General features: G+C 45.8%; 1 protein-coding gene across 1 annotated transcript in view; it reads left to right on the top strand.

Moving 5' to 3' along the window:
* The first annotated feature begins 12,382 nt into the window (after positions 1-12,382).
* The window catches only part of Liph (lipase H), a 34,224-nt gene continuing 21,453 nt past the window's right edge, over positions 12,383-25,153 (top strand). Inside the window, exons 1-2 of the mRNA XM_051150744.1 lie at positions 12,383-12,684; positions 21,911-22,278. Of these exons, the coding sequence (XP_051006701.1) occupies positions 12,636-12,684; positions 21,911-22,278 (417 nt within the window). The 5' untranslated portion in view covers positions 12,383-12,635. The remainder of the gene's footprint in view (positions 12,685-21,910; positions 22,279-25,153) is intronic.

The following is a 25,153-nucleotide window of genomic DNA, read 5'->3' as shown; positions in this document are numbered from 1 at the left end:
CTATCCTGGAAATCCCCCACCCACTCCCCGAGGCCTATATAGCCTTTGTTCTCCCTGAATATATTGAAACTAGCCCCTGAAGTGGTCCCTGGAGTGTTTGTGGTGCTTATGGCCTGACAGCCCCGGCATCTTGTCCTCTGCTCCCCTTGCCTTGGTGGCCAACAGCTTTCCAGGGAAGAGGAAACAATAGGAGCTTAATATTAGACTATCGGTAAATCTCTGGTAAAGAAATAAATCCAATATATTTCAATTTACCTTCATACAAATTTTAGGACATGAGAAAAAGGACAATCTTTGCTCTAGCCAAGTTGCTAATCTTGCTCCTCTCTGAAGCCTCTTGACCTGGGTGTCCACAGTCTAGCTTACCCTCAGCACTACTGTCTTTGAAGCTACTACTAAGATGGCCAATTAAGCTCTGCTCATAGCATTCAACTTTTCTTGGTTCAAAGTCTTCCACATTCTTCCAAAAACCTAAATGGGCAGGCCTGTCACAGTGCAATAGCGAGATCACTCAGATCATGAGAACCCCCCCACCCCCGCCCCTGCCAATTGACTACCAGGACTCAATGCCAATGCAACATACACAGGGTCCTATATTACAGGTTCAGAGCTCCGGTCACAATCCTTCCTGACGCATCAGAATAGGAGAGTGACCCTGAGCTTCAAGGGCAATGGGTTTAATAAAGGGAAGGGGGGGAGGAGGTTGTGGGTCATGGGAAGGTCGACCTTTAGGCAGGTTGGGGTCAGAGGAGGCTGGATCTTCAGGGAAGTTGTGGATCACGGGAATGTTGATCTTCAGGCAGGTTCAGTCCAGGAGGCTGGATCTTCAGGGAAGTTGTTTTATCTTAGAGGAACATTGGGAGCTAATTGTATGTGATCTCTCTGGTGGAGTTTCTGGGGACTGCTGGCAGGTGTCATTCCCAGAACGCAGGGAGAAGGGTCACCTAAGGACAAGTTCTCATATAGAACATGACATTAATTTTACCCTTACAACAGCAATAGCCCATGTCTGTCTTAGCTATTTTCCTATTGCTGTGATAAAATGCCATATCCAAGATAACTTGTAGAAGAAATAATTTAGCAATGGTACTCAACCTTCCTAATGCTGTGGCCCATATAGTTAGTTCCTCATGTCGTGATGACCTCCAACCATAAAATGATTTCCCTTGCTGCTTAAAAACTATAATTTTGCTACTGTTATGAATCATAATGCAAATATCTGTGTTGTCCAGTTTCACAGGCGACTCCTATGAAAGGGTCATTTCACCCCTAAAGGGGTTGTGACTCCCAGGTTGACAAAGCTGATCTAGGGCTTACAGTTATGGAGGATTAGAACCCATGACCATCACGGCAGGGAGCATGTCAGCAGGCAGGCATGGTGCTGGAGCAGTCGTTGAGAACTTATGCCCTGGAGATCCGTTAGTTCCTCAGCTGGCCTTGGTAGAGTTAAGTGTTGGGCTGAGACTTTTGGCTAGCTAATGGTTTTTAAACACCCAACAGGAAAGCCAGATCCTTAAAAAGACAAAAACAGCAGGAGTCAAGAGCTCAAAGACCACAGCACCACAGCAGGAGCAGAAGCTAGGCTTCTACTCAGCCACAAGCTGAGGCACAGTGTACAGCCCCTACCACTATCCCTGTGTTGAAATCAACTGGGGTGGGGTGGGTGGGGCGGACACACACACACATTGCCCTTTGATTCTAGTTACTCCAACAGCTGCCAAACTGTCTGAAAACAGATCTTGAGCCCTTCACTCCTTGAGTCCAGCCTTGGAGGTCAAAGGACTAGATGGATGCTCTTGTGAGGTCATCCACTTACTCTAATAGACCTTGCCTTGGACATTTAAAATTGTCCTCTCTTCTGGCTCCTAGCTTTCTGCCTAAGGCCCAGTGTTAACTCATTCCTGTTGCTAACTAAACGAATCCTTCCTCTACTCAAAAGGTTCCTTTCTTACCTTTAATCCCCAGCCTCTCTATCCGGGCACCAATCAAGGTGTTCCTTTCTTCCCTATACCTGCTTATTACAGAAATGCAACCACTGTTTTCAGTTTCCCAACTGCCACACCCAGTGTCCCCAGCAGCTGTTAGAATCCAGTTTCCGTCGTTGTTGCAATTCTCTAAAGAGCAGTTGGTGTCACCACTCCAGTGTAGGCAGTGATGGGAACAGGAGGTAGAAAGAGGTAGGGGGCAGTTTAGGGATAGGAGCCCCCAGTCAGTATCCTCAGTCGGAGGCTGGACATGCTCACTCCTTCCCTGGCTGGAGGCCAGAAGTTCCAAAAGTATTTGAGCTCTGATAGCCTGTCTAGTTTCTTGACAGGGGGAAAACGTCACAGCAATTTGTGAACTCAGAAAGAGCCCCTCATATTTCTCTAGTCTGGAATCCTATGATTGCAACCGCTTCAAAAAAAAAAAAAAAAAAAAAAAAAAAAAGAGTTAATCCTGGGAGGCAGAGGCAAGCAGATCTCTGCGAGTTCGAGGCCAGCCTGTCTACAAAGTGAATCCAGGACAGCCATGGTTCTGTTACACAGAGAAACCCTGTCTCGAAAAACCTAAAGAAATAAATAATAAAAATTAAAAAGAGTTAATCCAATTGGGTAAATTAATCATCTGGCTAAGGGACCACCTCCTCAGGAAGGCAGAGCCACTTTAAGCCACGCTAAAAGGAAGAAATAATTATACCTTCAATGAGAGAAAGTACTTTTCCCTTCCCAGCATTCCTACCCCTAGTGCAGTTCCTATGAGCTGCCATGAGGTTCTGGAGGGTTTGCGTGCCTTTTATGCAGGAAAACAGAACTTTTCCCTTCCTTTCTCTCTTTCATTTGGGTGCTGGCCAGGCCTAAGCATCCTTTGTTCTGGAACTCTGGGCTCACTGTTTCCCTGGAGCACACCTATCCCTCTCTCAGCCCTCACCCTTGCTATGCAGCTGATTATCTGCCACATGTGGCTGGTCTCAGGTGGCATGGCTCTCTGTCCCCCTCTTAAATTCATGCCTATGAATATATGATGACCTTCTCTCTGAATTCCCCTTTTACGGCACATGAATTTTCTTCTTCAAATTGACGAGACCAGGACCTGAAAAGTCACTGGCTCAGAGTGCTTGTGGTGGTGACCAAGTTATAAGACACTACTTCCCCAAGATAGACCATGTTGTTCCCAAAGAGACCCCAGTATCACCACACTATTTCCACAATCTCTAGGAAAGATTAACGACCTTGATGCCCATCACCTGATCAATAAATAAGGGACATGTGCTACATATTCACCGTGGAACATTGCTCAGCTATAAAGAAAAATGAAGCGATGAAATCTGCAGGTAAATGGTAGATGTGGCGCCCGCGCCACCGTGGTACCGAGTCGAGGGCGAGGGACTGCAGATTTAACTCATGCACACACACACACGCACACACACACACACACACACACACACACACACACACACACACACACACGATAACACAGCGGGTCCTTTGTGCTAAGAGGGCAGCAGCTGCAGCAGCAGCAGCAGCAGCCGCGGCAGCGGTTTATTATTTTCCCTCAGAGTTCCAAAGAGCCTTCTTATAGGCAGCAAAACAGGAATCTTCCTCCAGGTGAAATCCCTCAAGAGGTGATTGCACACAGGAGGAAAAGTCTCGAGGAAGGTTGGGGCACGTTCTCAGAGCAGTAAACATGACTAGCTAACCAAGATACACACAGACATGGGAGCTGCTAGAAACAGGACATGAAACAGCAAGACAGGCAGGCAGCCCAGTCGGGCCTGGTTCCTACAGATAGAACTGGAAAAATTAGACTGAGTGAGGTCACCTACGCACAGAAAGACAAACACCATGTTTTCTCTCATGTGTGGATCTTTGCTTCCAATCCTGTTTTGTATGTTTAACCTGGAGTACTGTGGAAGACAGAAAACTAGAAATGGGCCACTGGAGGACAGGGGGGATAATTAAAAGAGAAGGGAGAGAGAGAGAGAGAGAGAGAGAGAGAGAGAGAGAGAGAGAGAGAGAGAGAGAGAGAGAGACTAGTAGTATATAGGTAAAAGAGAAAAACAAAACAAAACATATTTTTAGAAAGGGAGTTTGAACAGATACCTTTTAAAAGGCCTTCTTTTTCTTTTGGTTTTTCAAGACAGGGTTTCTCTATGTAGCCTTGGCTGTCCTAGACTCACTTTGTCGACCAGCCTGGCCTTCAACTCATAGCAATCCGCCTGCCTCTGCCTCCTGAGTGCTGAAAAAAGGCCCTCTTAATCCCTGCCTTCCTCTCCCTCTAGAGAAGAGTGAAGGATACCCCCAGCACACACATTCATAAGTGGCCAGCCCCCACCACTGAGGGCTGTCAACCACGAGATTCTACCCAGAGAACACTCACTGCTCTAATAGCTAGACCCAGTCCAGTCTGTCTAGAATACAAAGCCTAAGCCTGGAACTTGAAATCCCACCAATCCCCACCCTAGAAAGTGCCCTGCCCCTACTGCTGTTGACCCTGCTGCTTCTCACCCAGCAGAGGCAGCCACCTTCCTGGGTTCTTCCTGCTTAGCAAATCTCTCCTGTGAAGTTTGTTGTGTGGTGTCACTGACTTTGTGGTATTTGTTGGCTCCCAACTGTCCGGCTACCTTTCCCCTCAGAGCTGTAACACACACACAGACACACACACACACACACACACACACACACACACACACACAGCCTCTACTCCATTTTGTTATCTTTTCGGTGCATTTAAATTATTTAAAAGATGTCAGGAGGCTGGGGAGATGGCTCAGAGGTTAAGAGCACTGTCTGTCTGTTCTGCCAAAGGTCCTGAATTCAATTCCCAGCAACCACATGATGGCTCAGAACCATCTAAAATGAGATCTGGTGTTCCATTCTGGCCTGCAGGCAAACACAAGGACAGAATGACAGAATACTGTACAAATGATAAATAAATAAATCTTTAAAAATAAATAAATAAAAGATGTCAGGAGAAGCGAAGCCCTTTGGTGAAATTTAGTTGCTTTGGCTTAATCTGCCTACTTGACGCCCTGAACATTAATTTTCTCCAAGGATCCAATTCTTCTGGTGCTCAAGAAAAACTATTCTCTTAATCGCGTGGCTTTGTTCTCATTCAAATTACTATGCCAAAGGGTGGCCTGATTAGTCCTCTTGACTCTGCAAGTGCTGGGTTTTAATTGTGTACCAACATGTTCAGCAAGTTTCTTTCTCTGTTATTGATTTCTTTTGTTTTCTTTCAGATGTATTTATTTTTTTGTGTAAGGGTGTTTGCCTGCATGTATGTCCTGTGCTATGTGCATACAGTGCCTGCCGAGGCCAGAAGAGGGTATCGGGCTCTCCGGACCTGGAGTCACAGATGGTTGTGAGCTGCTGGGTGAGCACTAGGAATTGAACCCGGGTCCTTTGGAAGAGCAACCAGTGCTCCTAACCACTGAGCCCTCTCTCCAGCCCACATAATTTTTATTTTTAATATTTATTTTAACTTATGAAATTACATGCATTTGTCTATGTGTGTTTGTATGTACCTACAGAAGCCAGAAGAGGGTGTCAGATCCCCAGGAGCTGGCGATTTTAGGTTGTAAACCAGCTGATGGGTGCTGAGGCTTGAACCCAACTCCTCTGGAAGGTCGATTAAGTGCTGTGTCCTTTGAGCCATCTCTCCAGCCATTAACATTTCTGAATTTCTAAAAATGTTATGATTGGCGGCTTGTGCTCCAATGCCCCCACAGGCAACAGGCACCGACATCGTCCAGGCAGGGACTTCTCTGAGCCCTGGCATGTGTGAGTGCTGCTGTGCTAATGCACGCCTTAATGGAGGACCTAATTCAGGCTCTGTACAGTGTAATCACACGAAACAAATGCCAGAGGTCACACAGAGACCCAAGCCATAATTCTGAACATTCAGTATTGTTCTAGATTCATGCAAAAGTAGTGTCTGCGCTGGAGACCTAAGTCAGGGTAGGTTCCCAGGATACGAGGTGGGGAAGATGAGAGGGACTCTAGCACAAACTCCTAATAGCAGGGGCCATGGAGACTGAAGAAGGCACCCTCTAACTAGACAAGTCTCCTGGTAGAGTGAGGGGAACACCAACCCACCCACAAAAGCTTCCACCTAAAGCTCACCCTGGGCATGGCGTGGTGGCACACACCTTTAATCCCAGCACTCAGGAGGCAGAGGCAGGTGGATCGCTGTGAGTTCGAGGCCAGCCAGCCTGGTCTACAAAGCGAGTCCAGGACAGCCCAGGCTATACAGAGAACAAAACAAAACAAAACAACCCCCCCCCCCCAAAAAATCAAAGCTCACCCTGTCTACAAAGTGTGCAGGGATAAATATAGAGCAGGCAGAACAGAGATTGAGGGAAGGTCCAACCAATGCCTGGCCCAACCCAAGACCAACCCCTGACACTATTAACTATACTCTGCTATACGTGCAGACAGGAGTCAAACAGAATTGTCTTCTGAAAGGCTCCATCCAGCAGCAGTTTGAAACGGCACGCCTTTAATCCCAGCACTTGGGAGGCAGGGACAGATGGATCGCTGTGAGTTCGAGACCAGCCTGGTCTACAAAGCAAGTCTAGGACAATCAAAGCTGCACAGAGAAACCCTGTCTCAAAAAAAAAAAAAAAAAAAAAAAAGAAAGAAAGAAAGAAAAAAAAAAAAAAAAAAGAAAGAAAGAAAGAAAAAAGAAACAGCTGCTGAGATTCACAGCCAAACATTGAGCCATGCATAGGGAGTCTTGTGGAAAAGTGACAGAGTGGGGATGGGGAGAAAAGGACCTTGAGGTGACAGGAGCTTCACAAGAAGACCACCAGAGCCAACTAACCAGGGTCCAGAGCGGCCTGTGGAGTCTGAAGCACCAACCAAGAACCATGCATGGACTGGACATACGTAGCCTACAGAGGAAGAAGAGAACTCCCCAATGTTGTCCTTTGACACACAACAACAACAAATAGTCATAGTAGTAGTAGTAATGGTAATGGTAATAATAATAATAATAATATAATATAATAATAATAATAAACAATAATAAGTGAATTAATGTTATAAAAGTATTTTTCTGGGCTGGGAAAGTGGCTCAGCGGGTAAGAGCACTTGTTCTGCAGGCATGAGGACCTCAGTTCAAATCCCTAGCTCCCATGTGAAAAGTCAGGCACGGATTCCCATGCTGTAATACCAGAGTTGGTGGGCAGAGCCAAGTAGATAGGACAGAAAGACTGCAGCCTGCTTGTCAGCCCTCCAGACAAGTCTCAGGGTACATGAGAGGCTTGCCCGTGAAGGAATAAGGCAAGGGGCATGGCCTTCTATAACCATGTGAACACTTGCACACACACACATACACACACACATATACACTGTCACATAGACACACATGCACACACAGGGCATTTCAAGGGGAGCCTGTTTTAGGCAAGGTCTCTTAATATCAGCCACAAAAGAAGCTAATCGTTGTTTCCAGGCATGCTGGTTACGACAGGAGGATAATTTGAGACCAGAATCGCTCTGAGTTCCTAACTGGGCAGCATAGGGATTGGAGAATCTTACTTCATGGAAAAACAAACAAACAAACAAACAAAAAACCCAGTTTTGTTTTCATGGCATCAAGCTATGTGTTTAGAAAGCAGTAGTGGTGCACACCTTTAATCCCAACATTTGGGAGACAGAGGCAGATCTCTGAGTTTGAGGATAGCCTGGTCTACATAGTGAGTTCTAGGACAGCCAGGATTCCACAGAGAAGCCCTGTCTCGAAAAAAGCCCAAACCAAACCAAACAGAAAGTACAGTGTAGATCCTTACAGTGTAGTGATTAAAATCTACTTAGTGTCATGGCTCGTACCTGCTGGGATTCAGACCCGGGACAAGCAGCGGCAGCATAGGGGCCTTCACCTTCTCCCAGCATCTCTCAGTCCCTACTTGAACTTTCTAGCTCAGGAGATGGGCTTCCTATCCCTCAGAGGCTCCTCACTATATAATCCTGACATTTTGGTTCTCTCTCTCTCTCTCTCTCTCTCTCTCTCTCTCTCTCTCTCTCTCTCTCTCTCTCTCTCTCTCTCTCCCTCTCTCTCTCCCTCTCTCTCTCTCTCTCTCTCTCTATCTCTCTCTCCCTCTCTCTCTGGGTTTTCTCTCTCTGCCTGCCCCCCTCCCTTTCTGTCTCCCTCTGCATGACAACTTCCTGGGCCCCATTCCTTTGGGACCGATGATTCTGTTGGTGGAGAATACCTAGCAATACTTTTGACCCCTGAGGCAGGAGAATCCAGAGTTTGAAGTCATCCTAGGCTATACAGAAGGTCACAACCTCAAAAACAAAACAAACATACAAAAGCAGTGCATACGCATATCTTGAATAGTCACAGGGTGTTACAAAGAAATTCTGAGGGTTATGAAACCAAATGAGGCAAAGGCAAACAGCCCTTATTAAAAGTTTTGAAACAAGCCGTCTGTAGTTTTAATCCCAACATTTGGGAGGCAGAGACAGATCTCTGAGTTCAAGGCCAGCTTGGTCTACAAAGCAAGTCTAGGACAGCCAAGGGCTACACAGAGAAACCTTGTCTTGAGAAAAAAAAAGTTTTAAAACAAAAACTATAATAAAGTTTAAGAAATGTTCAATATCTTTCTGTACCATGTACTTTAGATTCTACATTCATTTGGGATTTTTTTTTTTTTTTTTTTTTTTTTTTAGGTTTTCAAGACAGGGTTTCTCTGTGTAGCCTCTGCATACTGAGTGCTGGGATTACAAGTGTGGTCCACTGCACCTGGCCATGTGTGTACTTTATGAGACAAGGTCTCAGAGAACCTAGGGCTAGACTGTCTGGTAAGCCCCAGGGATCCTCCTGTCTCCCCATTTCTAATGCTGGGCTGACAGATCCCACCACACCCAGCTTCCTTTTTTTTTTTTTTTTAAGATGTATTTATTATTATGTATACAGTGCTGTTTGCATGTACACATGCAGGCCAGAAGAGGGCATCAGATCACATTATAGATGGTTGTGAGCCACCATGTGGTTGCTGGGACTTGAACTCATGACCTTTGGAAGAACAGTCAGTGCTCTTAACCACTGAGCCATCTCTCCAGCCCCCACATCCAGCTTCTTGTGTAGGTTGTGGGATTTTTTACATGGATGCTCGGAATCTGAACGCAGGTCTTCGTGTTCCTGTGGCACCAGTCCACTGACCCAGCCATCTACCCCCACCTCCAGCTGGTGCAACTTAGTAATGTTATGTCTCCAAGTAAAGTTTGAAAAGGGCTGAGAGTCTAGCTCACTGGTGCAGCAGTGTCTTGCAACCTCCAGGGCCTAGGCTCAGTTTGCAGTACAGCAAGGGGGAGTGTACTTAGTGGTAGAACGCCTGCTGAGTGCACTCAAGGCCCTGGCTTCAGTCTGCAGCACTGCAAAAATGAACACTAAAATAAAACAAAATTACGTTAAATACAACTCTAAACTATTATTCAGGGGCAGGCCTCAGTAGTAGCAAACAAAACGAAACGGGGGGGGGGGGGGGAATCCAAGAACTGAAAACTATTTAAAAAGGAAGGGAAGGAGAGGAGAGGGAAAGAAATGAATGGTTTTGGGGGAGTACAAATCAAATCTTTGTTGCATATGAGTTGAGGGAACTGACTCATCTTTCTGAACTTGTACTCCAAGGAAGAGACAACAGGTTGACAAAGGGTGTCACACAACAGTGAGTCACACAGCAGCAAGTCCCTAGACCAGGATGGGTGGGGACACAGGTCACCTTTCCTGGTTGTCAGAAGAGAAAATAGTAAAACCACCTCTCCCCTGATTCCCTCATACCTCCAAACCTGCCTTTCCAGTCCACACAGTAGAAGGCGGCAGCCTGAGCTTTTCTACTCTGCTCTCTGTGTTGAGTGGTGAAGACAGGAAAACAAAACAAAACAAAACAAAACAAAAACAAAAACAAAAAGTGACTGCACAGTACACACTGTAGGTTGTAGAGGCAGACATGATTTACACACATAGTCCCAGCCCTTTAGAGGCTGAGGAACGAGGGTTGGGAAGTTCAGTGCCAGCTTTGGCCGTGCAGCAAGTTCGAAGCCACTATAGGCTACTTAAGGCCCCGTGTCAGAAAACTAAACTAAATAACGATGGCAATGATAATAGACCGGACAGAGAATAGTGACATTTGTGAGTTGTCCCTTACTAGGGCCACAGGACCGAGGGATGAAGATAAAGACAGAATACCTTTAAGTGAATGTTCTTCCAGTGACCGGAAGAGCTGGCACACATATGTAAGTTTTAAAAACACATCTTACTTTGAAATAATTATTGGTTGACGGGAAATTGCAAAAGCAACAGGAGAAGGTCCTCGAGTACCCACTGGGCTTCCTATCTCTGCTACATCTTACGGAAGTAGCGACGTTCTATCACAACCTGAACATGCATGTTGTTACAACCCGGAGACCTAATTTAGACTCTGTCAGCACAACACGCACGTGTGTGCCTGTGTGCGCGCGCGTCTCTGCAATCTCAATGCATGGATGTCTGTAGTCAGTACACAAGTATTCCTCCATTAAACAGGCCGTGCAGGGCTTGCTCAGTGGTCGAGCGCCTGGTTAGTGAGCACCTTCCGCTTCTACTGGCACATCCTCTCTTTTCTTTCCCCCCACCTTTGGGGTGTTGTGTTTTCCTATTACATAGTTGATATTTCTTATTACTGAGTCACTATTTCTTACTTATCAAAGAAAGAACAGGCTCCTTCATTGGTTCTTTGCTGTTCTTCTGGACGCAGGAAGGAAAAGATGGAACAGCAGCCATGAAGTTAGGAGAACTTCTGTGTCCTAACCATTAGCAACACACAGAAGACCCCTCAGCGGGAAGTCCTTATTTCTATAATTGATGGTTGGCTTGTTTCCCCCCAAAAGTACATTGGCTAGGTCCAGATAAGCACTTAAAAGTACAGGAACTCAACTTATACTTATCAGTAAGTACACTGACCCGGTAGGGAGCGGTGCATTCCAGGGCAGGTTCCTTAAAGAGACAGAACAGTTCTCTGTTCCAGGGAGCCCTTGTTTTCAGCTGAGCAAGGTTTAGAGCAAGTGCAAAGTAGAAAAGCTGCCTGGCGTTGATTTTGAGTTTGCTATTTATTCATTGATCCAGTTCCTTAATTCATTTCCAAACAGGACAGAAAAGCATAGCAACACTGTAGTGTGTCCAGGCAGTGTTCACGAAAGGACTTGAAGGAGGTCCCCCCATTCCTCAAGTCTGTCCTGAAGCCCCTCTCAACTCTGCAGCGTGCTTTCCAGAGGGACAGGAAGGGGTCAGCTGTAAGACCAGGAAGATTACCAAGTGCCCGGGAGCAAGTACCTTAGCAGCAGGCCCAGTGCCGGAAGACTTCAGTTGCAACGCCTTATTTAATCTGGGTAACAATCCTGTGAGTCATGTGATCATATCTTCATTTCATGGTTGAGAAAGTTGAGACATACGGAACAGCGGTGTTTTATTTATTAAGGCCACACACCTACGTGAAGAAGCGTTTCAACACAGACGGACTGACAATGCTAAATGACTGATGTCTTTTGCTGGATGTTGGGGTGAAGATGTTTGTTATTATGGTTTGTTTGTTTGTTTGTTTGTTCTTACTGTTTCTAAGCTTATAAAAACAACCAGAAGCTTAGTGTTAGGAGAATTTTCGCTAGGACGAGGATTAGATCACTTTACATGGAGTTTGTCATTAGTGACCCGCCTCTCCATCTGCACTACTGAAGCTCCCTCACCCAGTCACCTCACAGAGCAGGGTCAGTTACTTCTAGCGCAGCAGTTACAAAGGTTAGGAAGATGTAGGTGCGTTCTTTCCCTTTAAAAAGAAAGGGAAAAACTGGGTGGGTGAGACTGCACAGTGGAAGGTGCTTGTCCCCCAGGCCTGAGGAGGAGGAGGAGGAGGAGGAGGAGGAGGAGGAGGAGGAGGAGGAGGAGGAGGAGGAGTGCTGCATCCTCAAGATCTCCAGGATGGAAAGAGAACCAAGCAAGTCGTCCTCTGACCTCCGCCAGGGAGGACAGGGACCACAGCCCACAGTCACCTGCCACCCCTAATAAAGAAACAAAACCTAAAAACTCGGCTACAAGGGCGACTGGATGGAAAGAAATGAAAAATAAAGTTCAGTACAAAAGGTCTCCCTCTAGTCTGAGGCATAGATGAAATTTGTAAACACAGAAGTGTTCTTAATAAAAAGTCTAAAGTCTGATCTGTGGAGGACGTGGATGTGAATTAACATAGTGGTTTTGTATACACAGCCGGAGGAGGAATACTGACCGGATTTGTCATTTCATTCATAAGGGAGAAGGATCTCAAATTAGGTTGATTTCAACACACCCAGGCCACCTGCTAGTAAACCGCCCACGGAGAGCGAAACTTTTTACCGTCATTCTCCAAATGCAAATGAACATTAACATGTGCGCTCCTGTGTAAGCAGAAAGTCCCCGGCCTTTTATTGCGAAGAGGAGGAGACAAAGAGTCGGACAGGACTAACAGGGCTGCAGTCACTCCCTCGGGAACTTCCTGTTGTCACCGACTCGGCTCGGGATTAGCCCAGCGCTCGCCCGCCCGCCGGCCCGAAGGACAGCCGGACAGCAGGGTGGGAACGCTAAGGCTCTGCGGAGTGGGCCACATCCTTGTGTTTGGGACTCAGGCTCTCTTGAGGCTCCCTATGCTGAGGTTGTGTTTTCTCATCAGTTTGTTGTGCTTGGTGAAATCAGGTAGGTCACCTAGGCAAAGCTTTTAAAAATTACTAGTGGACCTTCAAAGTTCTGCGTAAGCCTTTCTGAGGCCAGGAGCTGTGGGTAAAATGAACTTTCTTAGATTGAATTAACCCCCTCAATCATAGATCAAACTTATTTCTTTGAATTGACTTGAAAAAGCTAAGGTAGTATTAATTTCTTTTTTTTTTTTTTTTTTGGTTTTTCGAGACAGGGTCTCTCTGTGTAGCCTTGGCCATCCTGGACTCACTTTGTAGACCAGGCTGGCCTCGAACTCACAGCGATTCGCCTGCCTCTGCCTCCCGAGTGCTGGGATTAAAGGCGTGCGCCACCACGCCCGGCTTTAATTTCTTTCATAGCTAAATTATGTCTTTTCACCTATATGAAATTAAATCATTTACTTTTTGAAACTGTAAATTTTTATTGTATCATGTAGAGAAGGTAAGTTTTTTCTTTCTTTTTTTTTTCTTTTCATATTTTTAACAAGGACAAATTTTTATACTTTTATGTATCTAGGTATATTTAAATCAGTATTACAAAATCATAATTTTACATACATAAATTCTTTATAATGGTACATGGTATATTTATAACAAAAATTATTGATTTCCAGGCTGAGGCTGTGGTAGTTCAGGCATAGAATATGCTCCCAGCATGAATGAGGTTCCAGGTTCAATTTCCAATTCAAGAAATCTCCAATACAAGATGATAAAATCAAAATGTAAATATTAATCTCAACAGTGAGATAACAAAAATGAAGTGAAATGCAGTTCTCAGGCCTTCTCGGAACCTGCTTCCTTTTCACACAAAGCTTGTGACTGTGAATTCTGACATAACTTTTGTTTGTTTTGTATTTTGAGACAAGATTTCTCTGTAGCCTTTGTAGACTAGGCTGGTCTTGAACTCAGTGGGACAAAGGTGCGCACCACCACATGCATCCTTGACGTACAACTTTTTTTATTTTTTTGGACATATAACTTTTTATAGGGCTCGTAAAAGCGGTACAGGCAATGTGTTTTGAGGAAATGGCCTTCGGTCGGGGCAGTGGCTGACAATGCTAGGGTTTTAAACCTAGGGGGCTTAACACTTACTGGGCAAACACTCAGCTACTTTCCCAACCCCAAGAATAACGTTAAAAATGAAAAGGCAAACTAACAGGAAACCTCAAACGCAGACGAGATATAGCAGAAGTGTTTCCACTCCAGGATCAGATAAGGTTCCAAATATGAAACCATTTTCTATCACATGTGTTTACACAAGCCACAATACACATGTGGAGGTCAGAGTACAGCTCGTAGGAATTGGCTTTCTACTTCTGCTGCATGGGTGCTAGTGAGAACTCAGGTTGTCAGGCTTGGCGTCAATGGCATTCCCCCATGGAGTCAACTCGCTGGTGCCAGCATTTAACTGCTTCGAAAGAAAGAAAGATCTTTGGGGCCAAGAAAATGGCCCAAGAGATAAAGCACTTGACAGACAAGCATGACTCATATAAATGCCTAAGAGGTATGGAGGCCCACTTAAACCTCAGAGCTCTGCGGGCAGGAACAGATGATCCCTAAGCAAGCTAGCCAGCTGGACCAGGGAGCTCTGGGTTCCAAGGAGAGCTCCTGCCTCCATTTCTAAGGTGGGGGTGATTGAGGAAGAAGACACCTGCCAACCTCTGGTTTCCATATGCATAAGCCCACTCACCCATGTGTACACACACACACGTGAACGTGCACACACATATGCATGCCGGAAAGAGGGAAAGGAAAAATAATCCTTAAGATAATTCTGATGCGTTTCAGAAATGCCCAAATGTGTTTTAAAAGTAATTCAAAGGGGGCTGGCGAGATGGGTGCATGGGTAAAAATGCCTGCTGCATAAGCGTGGCAAGCTGAGCTGGATCCCCCAAACCTGTGGAAAGGCAGGAGGGGAGCACCAACTCCTCCCCATGTGTGAGCTGTGGCATGTAAGGGCACACGCATGCACACACACAATAATAATAAGGATGTTTTAAAAGTTCAAAAGTAAAATAATGCAAAGGATTAAGACAGTAGAACTCAATTCTCTAAACTGATTGCAAGTGTTAAAAATCATATTAATATGCTAATAAATGAAGCTTAGAATAAAACTGGAAGATTTATAATAACTATATTAGGATTTATTTCCAGTCCACCTTGACTGTAGTGATTCAAGTCTTTGTACAACCCTAGGTGGTAAATACTATTTTTCCAGTCTATCATCAACATCAGCAGTTGCTAAATTTTTAGCATCTACCATGTACCAAGGTTCTGGAAACCTCATAAGGCATCATTTAAGATTCTTAGAATGATCCTGACAGTCTAGGGGTTAGGGTAGAGTGAGGGAGGAGGACAACATTCCTCAGAAAACCATATAAGAAGAGGGGCATCAAAACTTAAACATCAGCCAGGCGCGGTGGCGCACTCCTGTAACCCTAGCAGAGGCAGGCAGATCTCTGAGTTCAAGGCCAGCCTGGTCTACAAAGAGAGTCCAGGACAACCAAGGCTACAAGAAACCCTCAAACAAAACAAACAAACAAACGAAAACAAAGAAACATAAAAAAAAACCCAACCAAAACCAAACAAACCCCTCAGACATCAGGATAAGTAATTTAATTCTTTTTTGCGATCTTACTTTGTGTGCGAGTGTTTTCCTGAACATATTCTGTGTACCATGAGCATTTGGTATCCATAGCAGCCAGGAGAGGATGTCTAAGTCTTCTGGGCCCGGAGTTACGGATAGCTGTGAGCTGCCATGTGGGTGCTGGGAATCACACCCCTGTCCTTGGGAAGATCAGCCAGTGACCTTAACTGATGGACCATCTCTCCAGCCCCACTTTTTTAATTAAAAAAAAAAATACACTTAATTAACTAGTTTATCTATTTATATTCGTTTGCTTGGGTGTGCATGTGCACACACCACAAAGTGCTAGTGGAATTCAGAGAACAGGCTGAAGCTCAGTTCTCTCCACGCACTGTGAGGAGTCTGCAGTCAGGTCCTTAGGCCCAACAGCAGTGGTCCTCACCACTGAGCCAGCTAGCTGGCCCGAAAGGGATGCTCCAGAATTGGAAGTATTGCAGGTGCACGTCTAGTGAACAGAATGCCAACATTTTTCTTAAAGACGGGCAAGCTGCTTTTGGTTTTTATCACCTATTCTGCGTGGTAAAACAAGTCATTTTCAATCAGCCACCTGTTCCTGAATTATACGGAGCTTTATTTAGAGAGTCTCTTCCCCGTCCTTTTTTTTTCTTTCTCTCTTTCTTTCTTCTTTGTTTTTTGTTTGGTCTTTCTTTTTCTTTTCTTTCTTTCGTTGTTTCTTTCTTTTTGTGTGTATGTGTGTGTGTGTTTTTAAAACTTTATTTATTATGTGTGCAGAGCTCTGCCTGCATGTACACCCGCAGGCCAGAACAGGGCATCAGATTACATTATGGATGGTTGTGAGCCACCATGTGGTTGCTGGGAATTGAACTCAGGACCTCTAGAAGAGCAGGCAATGAGTGCTCTTAACTGCTGAGCCATCTCTCCAGCCCCTGTGTGTGTGTGTGTGTGTGTGTGTGTGTGTGTGTGTGTGTGTGGTTTCTTTTTTTTTGAAACAGGGTTTCTCTGTGTAGCCCTGGCCTCACTTTGTAGACCAGGCTCAGGCTGTCCTCGAACTCACAGAGATCACCTGCCTCTGCCTCCCTTGTGCTGAGATTAAAGGTGTGTGCCACTGTTGGACCCTAGAGTCCAATTCAGGAAGGGAGTTGCCGCAAGAGACCACTCAAGTCACACAGGCTGGATATATAGGTAAAATTTATTACTGACACATCAGAAGTCCCAATTGTTGATATGTCAGGGTCCCTCAGCACTCAGGAGGTGAAGGACCCTGAGTAGCTGTTACAGGCTAGTTTTTAAAGGCTAAAACCACAAAGCGGGGGGGGGGGGGGGGCTTGCTTATCAAGTTAGACCATATGAACATTGGCGTTGGGAGACCTCTTGTGGGGACTTGGGTGTGGGTCCCTAGGGCGGTTACTGGAAACTGTATGGGACCTTTGGTAGTTGGGAGCTCGCATGTAGCTATTCTGGGAACTAGGGTGGAACTCCTGAGGCTAGTAGTAACGAGAAATGGGAGAAGCCTCAGGTCTTACATTTTATAATTTTACAGTTTTACAGTTTCTCACCACCACCTCCTGGCTCACTTCTTTTTCTTTATGGTAGAGTGTTGATGAACTGTTTTCAGTTGGTTCAAAATACCAAAAGCGTGTGTGTGTGTGTGTGTGTGTGTGTGTGTGTGTGTGTGTGTGTTTGTACAGGTGTGTGGTGCTGAGGATTGAGCCCAGGGCCTCACAAGTGCTATGCACCCCCACTGAGCCATACCTCAGCTCTTTAAAGAGCAGTTTGAATTAATCCCTCTGTTGCTGTTATCAAAATACCTACCAGAAGCAATTAAGGGAGGCAGGGCTTCTTTAGCTTGCTTTGTTTTTTGTTTGTTTTTGTTGGCTGGCTTTGTAAGAGGACACAGCCCACGCAAGAATCCTTGTTGGCCTGGCTCTTGGGGGGCCATTTTTTTCAGCTAGGGCCCACTTCACAGGGATTCTACCGCCCTTTAAAACAATGCCACTTTCCCAACTCATGACCCCGTTGGAGATGTTTTACATTCATACCATTACATCTGTGTAGGGACACATGTTTTTGGCTTCGAATACAACCTACTTTTGGGTAGCACTGCCTGTGAGTTTAGCGTTGTCAGGGTCGTCTTATAAATGCAAGATGGGCATTCAAGGAGGTGAGGCAATTGGTTGTGCCAGTTTCCATCACTAATGGGTAATGGGTCGAACTCTCAAACCTGGGGCTGACTCTCGAGCCCATGCTTTTTCCAAAACTGGCCTGTGTTTTTTATTTAAGACACTGGAACAGAGTGGACAAACGCTGCCTTTAAGGAACCAAATGGTAAATACTTTCAGTTTTGTGAGCTGAAACTCACAACGGTTGAACCCTGCGAGTGCAGCAGGAGAGCATCCGTGGCTGTCTGTAGACATGGCCCCTGTTATAGGACAGGGCCTCAGGGGAGAGTGATGTAGCTCAGTGCACAGAGAGCTCGCCTGACACGCGTGAGACCTGGGCTTGACCTGCAGCACTGCATAAACTTGGTGTGCACACACCTGTAATCGGAGCACACAAGAAGTGGAGGCAGCTCAGTTCAAGGCCAGCCCAAGCTACACGGGGTAGCAAGGTCACTAATGATTGTCCTGTTCTTCAACCTGAATCTGCCTGCCCCCCTTTCCCTTCCTCCCTCTGTCCCCCCTCCCCTCTCTTTTTTCTTTTCGGCTTTTTTTGAGACAGGGTTTCTCTGTGTAGCCTTGGCTGTCCTAAACTCACTTTGTAGACCAGGCTGGCCTCGAACTCACAGCGATCCGCCTGCCTCTGCCTCCCGAGTGCTGGGAGAATCTGCTTCTCTTAACGCAAGAAAGAATATCATAAATAACAATTAGGTGACCTCTGAACAGAATCTAGATTCTCCCTCAAAGGGCGTTGCATACAGAGTCCGTTTTGTTGTAATTTTCCAGGTGTCCGTAAGAAATGTTATTTCAGGGTAAGTAGCCCAAAAAGGATGGGTGTAATTTCTCCTGTTTCAGTGAACTATGAGGGGCAAGGTTAAACTTGAAAAACCGGTTTACTATGCTCTGTGAGTACGCCATTGTACTCGGAGTAACCTTGGCTTTGTAAGAAACCAGTAAAAGAGCCCAAAAGTTGTTTGCCTTTGGGAAGCATAAGGTAGTTCTCAACCTTAAATATACCAGCACAAATTAAAACATCCTGAGCTCCATATGTGAAGCCCTTGGACACATTTGTCTCTCACACTGTCTTGCCTTCCTATGCTCTCCAAATTGCTGAGAATTTTGACACCAGAAAAGTTTCCATGCTAAGGACACATTTGATACAACAAGAGCAGCAGCAACATAGTACCTGAGGCGAAGAGGCTTAAGCTAATTTGTAACGTGGCCCCAATTCAGTGTTTCCTTTTTAAGATGTTTAGTTCTAAGGCGGCTGGAGAGATGGCTCACAGGTTAAGAACACTGAGTGTTCTTCCACAGGTCATGAGCTCAATTCCCAGCAACCACATGGTAGCTCACAACCATCTATAACGTGATCTCATGCCCTCCTCTGGCCTGCAGATGTACATGCAGGCAGAGCACTGTACACATAATAATAAATAAATCTTTTTTTCCTATAATAAATAAATCTTTAAAAAAAAAAAAAAGATGTTTAGTTCTAGAAACCACGGTGGGTAAGAGCACTTGTTGCTCTTTCAGAGGACCAGGATTTGACTTCCATCTTCCACATGGCAGCTCATAATCATGTGTTACTCCAGTTTCAGGGGGTCTGATGCCCCTTTCTGGCCTCTGTGGGTACAAGGCATGCACACGACCAATTCATAGAATATTTTTTAATTAGGAAAAAAAAATAAAACAGTAAGTTTACTTTTGTACCAGGCGTGGTATTACAAGGAGCCAGGTGACTGTGTGGCTTCTGACCCATAGGCCTGCGGTTCACGTGTCCTGAGGTGAAGAAACCTAGTAATTAAGTAAGGAGACATCTGGCTCCTCCAGTGTGACCTCATTCAGGATTAATCCCAGCCACATCCCTCTCTTGGACACGTAGGGAGCTGGTGAAAAATGACAAGCTTTCCCCATGCCATCTGGAGACCAGGTTGCACAGACTGGACCAAAGCTTAGCTTTATGGATGGATAAGGACCCAAAGGGCTCAGCCTCATGCCAGCACCTCCTATTCTAGAAGATGACAAGTTAGACAGTTATTGCTCTGGGATGGGCTCTCCAAGCAGGCACGCAGGTGCAGTGCATGTTCTCCAAGGGCCTTTCTTCTCCAGGAAGAGGAAGTAAAGGGGTGGCATGGAAGTGTTGGCCCTCTACAGGAGCCGTGCCTCACCGTACCAGGCTGGATGCGGGGTGCAGAGCGCGGTGGATCGCTTTGGTTACTATTACTGTGGTAAACCCCACGGCTGCCGGTGACCCATGACTCTAGCTCATTTGGGTTCTCAAATTCCACAGAGGGAAGTCAGAACAGACAGGTGTGTCCAGAGGGTCCCTTGCCTATTGGTGGCCTATCCCAAGTTTGAGGCCTTCTCCTCCTGTTCCATCCCTGGTCCCTTCTCTTCTCCCTGGCTCACCCTTGAGGGATGCTCCCCAATTTGGTGCTCCAGCTGTGCTCCACTTTCTATAGAACCTTTTTGCATTTTGTTTCTTGGTGGCTGCAGTTGGATGCCGGGCCCTGTGCACGTGTGTTTTCCAACTCTGAGTAGGCCACCAATGCTCATAGCAGGTTCTTGATCAAAGCATTATGTAATACTGCAAAAGTCCAATTTTGGCAAGGTCCAAACCCAAGGACCTCAAAAGTCTTCATTTAATTCTTTCCTTTTGTTTTGTTTTGTTTTGTTTGTTTGTTTGTTTGTTTTCCTGAGACAGGGTTTCTCTGTTGTAGCTTTGGCTGTCCTAGACTCACTTTGTAGAGCAGGCTGGCCTTGAACTCACAGCAATCCACCTGCCTCTGCCTCCCGAGTGCTGAGATGAAAGGCGTGTGCCACCATGCTTGGCATACCTGAACATTTTTTTAGGAAAGCTATAAGAATAAGAGCGTACACAGACCACCAGCAGCAAACCTTTGTGTAGATTCACTAATGGGTTCTTTATGGACTTTCTGGGCCTTGCACAAGCTTGTGTTCAACCATGTCATGTCAACCATGAGGCCACACTGCAGCCCTAGACTGATTTATTCTTCCCGATGTGGCACATACACTTCCTCGCCAGCTGGCGATCTATTTATATATTCTGACTCCTTTGTCAATGAATCTGGTATGTTATCTTTAAGCACTTTAGTTACATTTGTTAAGAATTAGGATTTTCGCCTGGCGGTGGTGGCATACACCTTTAATACCAGCACTCGGGTGGCAGAGGCAGGCGGATCTCTGTGAGTTCGAGGCCAGCCTGGTTTACAAAGTGAGTTTAGGACAGCCAAGGCTACACAGAGAAACCCTGTCTTGAAACCCTCCAAAAAAGAAACCCCCCCAAAATCCCCCCAAAACAAAGACCTACCAGGAGTGACACACTTCCTTCAACATGGCCACACCCACTCTAATGAAGCCACACCCCCTAATTTTTCTCAAATAATGTTATTCTCTGGTGACTAAGCGTTTAAATATATGAACCTATGAAGGCCATTCTTTTTTCTTTTCTTTTTCTTTTTTTTTGTTTTTTGAGACAAGGTTTCTCAGTGTAGCCTTGGCTGTCCTGGACTCGCTTTGTAGACCAGGCTGGCCTCGAACTCACAGCGATTTGCCTGCCTCTGCCTCCCGAGTGCTGGGGTTAAAGGCGTGCGCCACCACCGCCCGCCCGCTGAAAGCAGTCTTAAAACACTGGCCCATTGAGTGGCATTCATGGTGAGGGAATAGCTGTACTCCTAGAACTTAGGAGGGTGAGAGAGTCGGACTACAAGTTTGAGGTTTAACTGGGTTTCGTAGTAAGCCTGAAGCTGGCCTGGATCTCATATTAAGATCCTGTCTCAGACAACAATAAAAAAAATCTTCCAGAGTTTGTGCTGTCTCTCTCGTGAGTCCACCTTTCTTCCAAGGCTGTTCTGCAGGGCTAAGGTTCAACAGAAGAACTTGAGGAGATGAGGAGAAAAGGGTCCAGCACCACCTGACACAGTGTGCACTTTCAGACAGCTCAGGGCATGGCACACCCCCCTCTGACCACCATCCCAGATGAGGGCTCTCCCCAAGAGACCGAGAAGACTCCATTGCTGCCTCTTCTGCTGTGTTCTGTTTCTTTGAGGCCACACAGGTTAGAAATTACCATCGCAGGAGCATGGTGTCTCACAGGACAGACATACTCATCCCCAACACCCATAATGCATCCCCCGAAAGAGGATGTGCTGTGAGTGAGGCTCCCACAGGTGCTTGGGGAACTTGAGTGAGGATTTGCTTGTGGCTGAGTGCGTTGCAAAAGGCCGCACTGGGCTAACTTGTGACTTCGACCTTGAGAGAGCCTGGAAAAAGATGTCTAGAGAAACCAGGTACCAGTCCTTAGACATACTGGGTTAAGTATGACTTTTCAGCTTCATTCAACTAGATCGGGCCTCTTGCGAGGTGCCCTGAGGAATGGGAGTACACCAAGGGGTGGATCCCAGCATTTAACCCGCGTGATGATGTCTCGCTCTTATTTCCAGACACGGATGAAACATGCCCGTCCTTCACCAAACTGAGCTTCCACAGCGCAGTGGTTGGTACAGGGCTAAATGTAAGGCTGATGCTCTACACGCGGAGAGACCGCACCTGCGCACAAGTCATCAACTCCACAGCTCTGGGGAGCTTAAACGTGACCATGAGAACCACCTTTATTATCCACGGCTTCCGGCCAACAGGCTCCCCTCCGGTTTGGATGGAGGAGTTGGTACAGAGTTTGCTTGATGTTCAGGACATGAACGTGGTGGTTGTTGATTGGAACCGGGGAGCTGCGACCGTGATATACAGCCACGCTTCTAGCAACACCAGAAAAGTTGCTCTGATTCTGAAGGAATTTATCGACCAGATGTTGGTAAGAAAGACTCCTCTCAGATGACTTTATTTAGCTGCTTGTTTGGAGACTCAAAGCCAAGAGGCATGACTTGTTTGGATGGTGTGGGGGTGGTGTGTGGGTGGGTGTGGGTGGGTGGGTGTGGGTGTCATTGGTAATGTTTTGTAATATTGGGCAGATCTGAACAAACCCAGGAAAGAGAGGGTGGCTCTCCAGGTTGCCCACCTCCACACGAAGAGGTATGGAGCAATGCTGTCATTTTATTTTATTTTTTATTTCTTTGGTTTTCCAAGACAGGGTTTCTCTGTGTAGTCTTGGCTATCCTGGACTCACTTTGTAGACCAGGCTGGCCTCGAACTCACAGCGATCCGCCTGCCTCTGCCTCCCGAGTGCTGGGATTAAAGGCGTGCGCCACCACCACACCCGGCTATGTTGTAGATCTTCTGTCCTCATAATCTTCCATAGCTAATGATAAAAGGCCTTGTGAAAGGAGCATCATTTTTCGACTATGAGACTTATCTTTGAGTAGGAGAGGCTCAGCAAAGCGTTCTTGGTTTAAGTGCTTGGACCTCCTGCGACTTCTGTAGCTTGTTCAGCCAGAAGACCAAGAGACTAGTGTCCAGATTATTCCACCATAGTGAAAACACATGGTTCAGCCAGGCATTCTGCTGCAAGCCTTTAATCCCAGCACTCGGGAGGCAGAGGCAGGCACATCTTCGTGATTCAAGGGCAGCCTGGTCTACAAAGTGAGTCCAGGATAGCCAGGGATACACAGAGAAATCCTGTCTTGAAAACCAAAAAAAAAAAAAAAAAGAAAAAGAGAGAGATAAAAAGACAGAAAATGCATGGTTTAATAGGACATGAGTGTTTTAGAAGGCTTCCAAAGGCAGAGCCTTAGCTTTTATTTAATGAATGATCTTACGAGATGCCCCACCCCTTTTAAACAACAATAACAACAAAATGGGACTTGAGTTGTGGTGGTGCATTCTTGTAATCTCAGCACTTAGGAGGCAGAGGCAGGTGGATCTCTATGAGTTTAAGGCCACTCTAGTCTACAGAGCAAGTTCTAGAACAGCCAGGGCTACACAGTGAAATCCTGTCTTGAAAACAACAACAAACAAACAACAACAATAAAAGCACCCCCTAAAATCACACACACACACACACACACACAAACACGCACGCACGCACACCCCGAGCAATTTCACAGAGACTCCCACACGGTGACCACTGAGGCTGGTGGTGACATGAGTTTTATATGAGCTCCTCGGCAAGCCAGTTAACATTTGGGGTGCTCAGAGCATGCTGTCCAGCAGCCTGTGATCAGTGTGGTCTGCCCTCCCCCATTTTTCCCCCTGGCATGGAGACTCCATCAAAATGCTTTATCAGCCCCTCCTCAATCTGGAAGCCCTAGAGATGTCTCTGGTTGGCAACCAGGGGAGAGTCAGGAGTGGAGGCACCAAGACACAAATCTGAGGCTAGCAGGTTGGCTTGAATCCTGCTCTGCGTCCTCTAGGACTGCTTTGCCTGGGCCAGAGGACCTCAACTCGGGGTTTCAATTCCCTTTTTAAAAAGTTAAATATATTTTTAAAAGATTTATTTATAATTTTTATATACAGTGCTCTTCCTGCATGTACACCTGCACACTCGAAGAAGGCATCATATCATCTTATAGATGGCTGGGAGCCACCATGTGGTTGCTGGGAATCGAACTCAGGACCTCTGGAAGAGCAGCCAGTATTCTTAACCCTTGAACCGTCTCACCAGTCCCCTTAATTAAATATTTTTACATACACATTTATATTATTACACATATATACAGTAAACTACCTACAGCAAGAAGAACCACGAAACAGGAATTATATAAATGTTACATTCATAGTGTTTTGGCTGTTTGTATTTGGCAACCTTGAAGAAAACATCTTTGCTATTTTGGTGAGTCTAAAATTCTGAATGTAAATCAATATCTATCATATCTCATCACTATCAACTTAAAACACCTATCTAGACCTAAAAACATCTTAACCCCTAAACAACTAAGCTTAATTGTAAAACTAAACTATCTGATCTTTAACCCCATCAGAGACTTGAGAAGCAATAAAATTAATTACCTGAGTAGACAGGGAGTTCAGGTTAGCAGCTTCCCAGATGAGAAGATGGCAGAGACAGTTTTGTACATAGATGCAAAATAAGTTTAATTTTAGATACATTGGTATAGAATTCACTTTGCTTATTTGTATTTGAAAATAGTAGTAGCAGCATCAGCACCAGCGGCCTTGCAGGATGCTTTAACTTGAACTCTTTTCCTGCCACACGTACAACATAGGAGGCACGTGCAGTACAGCTGAGCTACTATTCCAGGCCTCTTATGACATTTCCACGAGACGACAAGGGCTGAGGAGTTGCCTCAGGTGACAAACACTTGGTGTGCAAGCATGAAGATCTGAGCTCAACCCCAAGCACCTATATAAAAAAATCTGGGCACAGCGGTGTATGCCTGTAATCCCAGACCCAGGGAAGACCTAGGAGAATCCCTGGGGCTTGCTGGCCAGTCTCACCACATCAGCTAACTCCTGGCTCTGTGAGAGACCCTGTCTCAAAAAACAAAGTGGAGAGCAACAGAGGGAGACAGTTAATTTCAAAAGAAAGAGTTTTTTATTTGCTTTTATGTATATGAGTGTTTTGCCTGCACGTATATATGCGCACCATGTTGGTGCCTCCGTGCAGAAGTCAGAAGGCAGCATTGGAGACCCCTGGAACTGAGTTACATACACTCGTGAGCTGCTATGTGGGTGCTGAGAATCGAACCTGGCTCCTCTGCAAGAGCAACAAGTCTTCCTAACCACTGAGCTATTCTCTCCACCCTGACACCTGACTTTTGACCTTTGGTCTCGAT

The sequence above is a fragment of the Acomys russatus genome, chromosome 8 (assembly GCF_903995435.1).
Source record: "Acomys russatus chromosome 8, mAcoRus1.1, whole genome shotgun sequence".
In the NCBI taxonomy this organism is placed as follows: domain Eukaryota; kingdom Metazoa; phylum Chordata; class Mammalia; order Rodentia; family Muridae; genus Acomys; species Acomys russatus.
The sequence above is the reverse complement of the archived record's forward strand: the minus strand, read 5'-3'. Positions and strand labels throughout refer to the sequence as shown.